The sequence below is a fragment of the Poecilia latipinna genome, unplaced genomic scaffold (genome assembly GCF_001443285.1).
Source record: "Poecilia latipinna isolate Pla-1442-1.1 unplaced genomic scaffold, P_latipinna-1.0 Scaffold477, whole genome shotgun sequence".
Lineage (NCBI taxonomy): Eukaryota > Metazoa > Chordata > Actinopteri > Cyprinodontiformes > Poeciliidae > Poecilia > Poecilia latipinna.
In genome coordinates, this window is record NW_015113093.1 from 211,433 (window position 1) to 217,988 (window position 6,556).

A 6,556-nucleotide genomic window follows, 5' to 3' on the forward strand; every position below is an offset into this window, starting at 1 on the left:
ATAGTGGCCACCGCCTCTGATTCTATACATCTGTTCCACATAAGTAACAATAGTTATTGTGATGCTTGAGTGTCTAAATGCTTCAGAAATTAGAATGATCTATAACAATGCTTTTGGCAAATGTATCTACAATTATCAAATACAGACTTACCACATTAATGTGGCTAACTCTGACATTCCTCTGACTCTCAGAAGGAAATAAGTAAACATTGGGGGATTAGCTAAGATGAACAAGCTGCAACGTGTTGCTCATTATTAAAATTCATAGCAAACACAAAAGAACATACATCAGCAGTAACGCTTAGCGTGTTTTTGATCTTCATTTTAGCTGAAAGCAACAGAAACAAAATACTTAAATTCTTCCTTTCTTATAAAATCCTTGCCTGTGGGTTTCAGCTCCCTTAATGAAAGCTGCATGGTGTTTCCTGCAGCCATCTGTAATTACGCAGTCACGTTAGAGATGCAATGAACAGCAGCGCTGGTGTCATGGGACAAATGGGACCCTGTGCTTGACTGAAACAGTCGTAGCTTCCCGTCCAAGGTTCCTGTTAACAACTGGAGTAGTGAGAGAAAGGAAGAGAGAGAAAGAATCACATCAGTGTCAGCTTTTACTTTCTTCTCTGGATGAACTTTCTTGACAAGCATGTCACTCAAGATGCTTCTTTTCAACCTACTGATAAAAGGAGTTACAAACAGCCCTGATTTCCTTGTTCCACTGTGCTTAGGACCAAAGATGCCTTTCTCATAGAAATGATTAATTTTCCATACGTGTCATTTATCATAAAAAAATGGTAATAATCTAAATTCTGATATATGTACGTATAAAACACTTAAGCTGCAGTAAGCTGCAATCAATCTCCACTCTGGTCTCTATTCAATAATTAAGAGCCACACATAAAGGTAATCACTTTTTGACTGTAAAGAAGTACTTCATTCATAAGTTTTCTGTGAGCCAAAAGACCAAGTAGTGGTAATGAAGCATTGCCGCAAAACTTTCAATGCCAAACAGCATCAATGCCAATAGGGATGGCCACATGATGTCACAGTGTAGTGCTAGTTTGTTGGTTGATATGCCAGCTGAAACTACTGTGCAGAACTATGTCAGATCCAGGCCTTACCTTGGGGGAAAAAAAAAAAAGTTTTATATGTGCTGAGTTTAAGATCACAGCATTTACCAAATTATATAGCCATTTGGAGTACAAAGTCATGGAGGAACCAGAAGAGTACTTATTTTTAATCTATCTAAAAGTTACTGCCAGCATTTGCATTACAGCACATTTGCTGGCTGTGAAAATAACCATCATTATGGTGCTACAGTTGAATGGTGAGAAAATGACATTTCTCTGGAAAATTGTAACTGTTAGTTTTGGCCAACTTTTGCTCGAGCTCCAAATCTCTGAGAAATAAAAACGGTTCATAACCTCTCGTAAGATAAATACAACCATGCTTCCTCGCCTTTTCTCTCCATATTTGCTTTTTCTTCTGTTTGTCTGTCACTATGTTTCTCCACAACCTATTGACTACTCTTTGGCAGAGGTGAAAGGTACGTAACTCTCACAATCCCAGAATGTATTCTATAGTGTAATGTTTGTGGGCATTCCCTATATAGGAAACTTGTAATTTAAATACAATAGAGTTACTCGCAAGCATATTCATACATCCTAACTTTTCCATATGTTACAATCACAAATTTGAATGTATTTTATGGGGATTTTATGTAACAGAGCAACACAAATAAATATAAAGCGCTCTATGAGATGCTTGGATATTGTTTCATACCCTGACCCTGAATAAACTCATTGGGTAATAAAACTTCTACAAGCCACTATATTTTTAGACTGCAGTGGTTAAAAGAGAGTTAAAGTTGGGAAATGGGCAAAATTTTACTTCAATGTCTGAAAGCAAATTTCAACTCTGTTTTACATCATTTAAATCAGGTATAGCTGTTAAACTTTATTACACTCTAGGACAAAAATAACTTTACAAGTCGTTCAAAACAATAAACAGTTTCTCTGGGGATTCTTGTTTAATTGTCAATGACTGTATTAATATCCTTTATGGCAATTTCTTCGGAGGTGCTGGCTGGTTGTAAAACTTGTGTGTCTTTCAGAGAAATCTAACAATAGGAACAGAAGAAAACTACTTGGTAAAAACAAGACATTTGGCCCAGCTGTCCTCCAACATTGTTTCCCATGTACACTACAGCACTTTTATGCTGGAGAAATCTTTTACCAGCAGGCAGATGACTGTGCTGGAAAGGAGAGTCACACATGCTGTGGTCCGAGGATGACTCAAGCATCATAAAATGGAGAGAAGTTTACCCGCCTTTGATTGGTGAAGGTTTCAGTCTACTTTGAATACACAAATGATTTCTAAGTGTGTTTGAAGGCCAAAGACGAGCGTGTTTCTTCTAAATGTAGCCAGGTTAAAACGAGGACATCATGTCTGTATATGGGTATCTGTTAAATGATGTAGCAGTTCACTTTACAGTGTCTTTAACCTTTAAGGAGTTGCCTTTTAGTCATCTTATTCAGTGAACTTAATTAACAGTTTAGGTCTTTCCTCCCACACTGCAAAAGCAGCTATTTAAAACTTAACAGGGTCAGAGATAAACTCACTCTAAAAGACACTGCAACCTTTTAAATGAAATGGGAAAAGAATTTCAATTTATCTTATGCCAACATGGAAGATCAAAACTATATAACTGTTTTGGATTAAAAAAAAAAAAAAAAAAAAAAAGCAATAGACTTTTTTTGGTTTTAGATTCTGTACTTCTAGCAAATATCAGCAAACCGACACATAAATCGTAAGCCGGAAATTTGGGTGACCCCTGGGGCCAGACGTCAGAGCTTATTGCAAGATGATTTACTAGAGAAATACATGGTGGGGTCAGGGAGCACCAGTTCAAATGAGTTATCGAGTTTTCCTAAACGCTGCACTTCGAAGGAAAGCAGCCCTCATAGGTTGCGTTTCTGTTTATTGACTTGATTTGCACCGTCAGGTGTCCTTATGTAAGACAACTCAGCTCTTACACAAGCAGAAGGTAGATTGTTTTTCAAAACCATTTGCCCTTTAATAATCTGGAAAACCTTTATTCACACAAAAATAGACAAAAGAAGTCTCTGAAACATCTTGCTATTTCTTTTGATTTATTGTATTTTTACAGATCAAAGTTAAACTTAGAACCTTTGGGGAATGCTAAGTGAAATCAGATTGCGGACTTGCAGGAGACACACAGCTCGTTACATAACCTAAGTTACTGTCAGCCATGATGGCTCAATACCACAGAGCACAAATTCAAAGTTCAAAGCAGAAATAAATATGACACTTAAAAATGCGGCGCAGATTAGATTTTCAATGGGTACTTTTCTTAAATATTGGAAACCTTGAGAGAACGTGTCAGCCTGTTGACAATTTATGACTGTGATAATACGATTAGAACTGATTTTTCCTTCTACATGTTTTTATAGTTGTGTATCACAACGCCCACTAATAGCACTATAAAAGACTAATCTGCAATAAGAATCCCAATGGAGAAAAAAAGATGGGTTTGATACATGGAAAAGTAGACGGGCAGCCACAATGCCAAGCTTTCACTATACCAACAAAGCATTAAAATGTTCATAGATACGTTTTTGGACTTAAGAGACATAGAGCGAAGACGAATGAAAAAAATATTCCTTACTCTGTCTGTTCCAGCACTGTGAAATCTTATACAAGGAGACTAACTGCAAAAGGGGATATGCATGATACATTGACAGAAGGAAGCCAGTTAGTTTGGCACAGGTTATTTCTCTCTGTGCGGTATATTTCGCAATTCAAAAAATGTAATGATATAATATGGTAATGTTGTTTCTGTACTTTTTGCCAGTGCCAGTGAGTGCAGAAGATGCTGCAATTGTTTTATGTGGTGTGCTGGTGCGATATACCTTTTCATACTTAAGATATTTTAAAAGCAAATTCATTTCCAATACTGGCACTAGTATTATAACGTTTTCCTGGGTTGACTTTGAAGCCAGACTACCGAACACTACTGACCACTTTCATTGTTGATTAATTCAGTTGCAAAGCATTTCTTTTAGAAATAACTGCAGTATCACACAGAATGTAACATGAAAGAAAATATAAGGTGATCTCTTTAAGTTTCAATCAATAGCCCAGATCCGGCGAATAAACTTTAAATAATCCAACGACAAAATGTGGCAAACAAAAAGTTACCTCTGTTTGGAGATATTTGTCTATTTATTCACAAGTGCATAAATGAACCAATCACTACAGTTTAACTTTGCTTGTTTTGCTATAAGGCATTGTGCTCTGGGTCAAACTTTATGGTTCAGTCAATCCCTGCTAAGCAATATGTCTTACCTTTTGAAATGCCAAAAGGCCACAAATTAAATAATACAGTGAAAAGACCTGGTGGGACCCCAGCTGTATGCTGTACTGTGCTGCAAATGAACAAAGATGATACAAAATGACATGGAGAGTAGTGAGAGCATGGAAGTCATTCAGATGATTCACTCTCTGCTCATCTAAACTTGGATGACACCGCGTATGAACTTTTCACATACAGCTGGTTGTCTTGGTGAGTGAACAAAGCTCTGCGCAAAGTCTCTGTCACTGAGATTCATAGTAATGGAGACAAGAGAGGCATGATCAAAAGTCCAGAAAATAAAATGGCGACTAATTTGCCTTATTAGGATTATACTGATATGTTTTTCTTTTCTCTTTCTCTCATTTTATATATATAATCCCTTAGATTAACAACTTCATTTTAATACAAGAAGGAAACTTGTATTAGGTGCAGGTTTTGCATAAGATTGGAGGCACACCTCTACTGTTTTATATTTAATTGTAGATAATATGCATTAGTAAGGTTATAAAACAGAAGCACTGTGAAAGCCCATAAGATTTTGCAGGGCAACAAAATAAAATCAGGACGCTTCCATTGACCACATAAGAACAGTCGTTTTCATGGTCTTTGAAGTAATAAGGTGGGAAACACGAGTGGAAAATGATTGGAGAAAAATGCATTACACTATCTGCCTGTGTCAAACATCAAAAGCTTCTCACAGCAGCAAATATGGAAAACAGCTGGTCCTGAAATGTGGCTAAACAGCAAGATGAGCACAGGTTGGGGAAACATTTTAACCAACAGTTTAAATTTAGTAACCTAGTTTCCAAATCTTTTTGCAGGTCATTTTTTTTATTATTTTATTTTTTTTAACTCTTTCTCACATGCTGTTTTTATTTTAATTATGTAAAGCACTGCTGAAATGTGCTATACAAATAAAATTTGATTGATTTGATTGATTGATTGATCTTATTAGTCCAACAGTAACAATATGTAATTTGCTAAATATGCCTTAGATCTTAATTGGGCCTGTCTACTCTGATCAGATGAGACTAAGATTCAGCATCACAAGGTGAGTCTGGCATAAATCAACCTTGCACACATTCAAGAAAGAATAAAGAAAACAGAGTGCTTGCTCTCCATTTGTGGATTTGGCAACCAGCAGGCAAGGTGGGTGAAATGTCTTGCCCAAGGACACAACCACTGAGACGGGTGTAGCGGGGTTCAATTCGGCAATCCACCGGTTATAGGACGGTCTACCAATCAACACAGATACGATTAACCAGAAGAAAAGCTCCTTAGTTCATTCCACCTAAATTCTACAGAAAACCTGCAGGCAGAACTGAAAATGCACGTGCGTAGAGGATGAGAGACTGTTTGGAGAAGAATGTAAAAAGAATTTCTGTCTTCTTAATTATCTTCTAATTTTGTTTAAACTTATGGAAAACAGGTAAGCGATGAAGAGTAGAGGTAAATGGTGTTATACAATGTCTATAAACCCAAGCTGGTGAATCAGTATGCGTGAATAAGTAAAAAATAAAGTAAAGAGATTTTTGTGTAATTCTATGCTAGCACAATGTCTATTAACATTTACACACTTTAAATAATAAATTGTGGTGGACATTGTACACATATTTCCCCAAATGGCACAAACTTGCATTTGTATTTGATTGTTATCACAACCTTCTTCTGGATATATAAGAACAAAGCAAAATGTCAAGAATCTGCGTAAAAAAGCAAGGTTTAACTTAGTTGAAAAAGAAAAAAACAAAACAAACTCTGTCTGCTTTTAATTCGCATCTTATCAAATAAAATAGAACGTCCAGAAGACCTGAGGTGGAACAAGTTTGCTCTGACTGATTAAGTGTGGCTTTAAACTGTGCAGATCATTGTAGCCAGTGAATGGCTGTGGACCAAGGTTTCCATTTTCAGACTAGAAAATCTGAAAATATCACCGCTGTGATGAAAAGTTTTCTCCAAATGGAGTTACACAGATGGATGTGCAGATTTAAAACATGTGCTGTGGGTCGAATGGGCCGTCAACTAGTCTCAGGAGTCATCATATGGAGGTTGTGATTTTGGTGCACATTTAAAAATGGTTCAGGTGCGAATTCCTTTTCTCTGGGGCATTACAAACAACTCTAGGAATCATCTTATAAAGAAATTGGTGTACTATTACATATATTAATATATATATATATATAT

General features: G+C 36.5%; 1 protein-coding gene across 1 annotated transcript in view; it reads right to left on the reverse strand.

Moving 5' to 3' along the window:
• Nucleotides 1–349: 349 nt before the first annotated feature.
• Nucleotides 350–6,556, reverse strand: part of wdr27 (WD repeat domain 27) — a 48,707-nt gene continuing 42,500 nt past the window's right edge. The window contains exon 23 of the mRNA XM_015039594.1: nt 350–555. Coding sequence (XP_014895080.1) covers nt 442–555 — 114 coding nt within the window. The 3' untranslated portion in view covers nt 350–441. The remainder of the gene's footprint in view (nt 556–6,556) is intronic.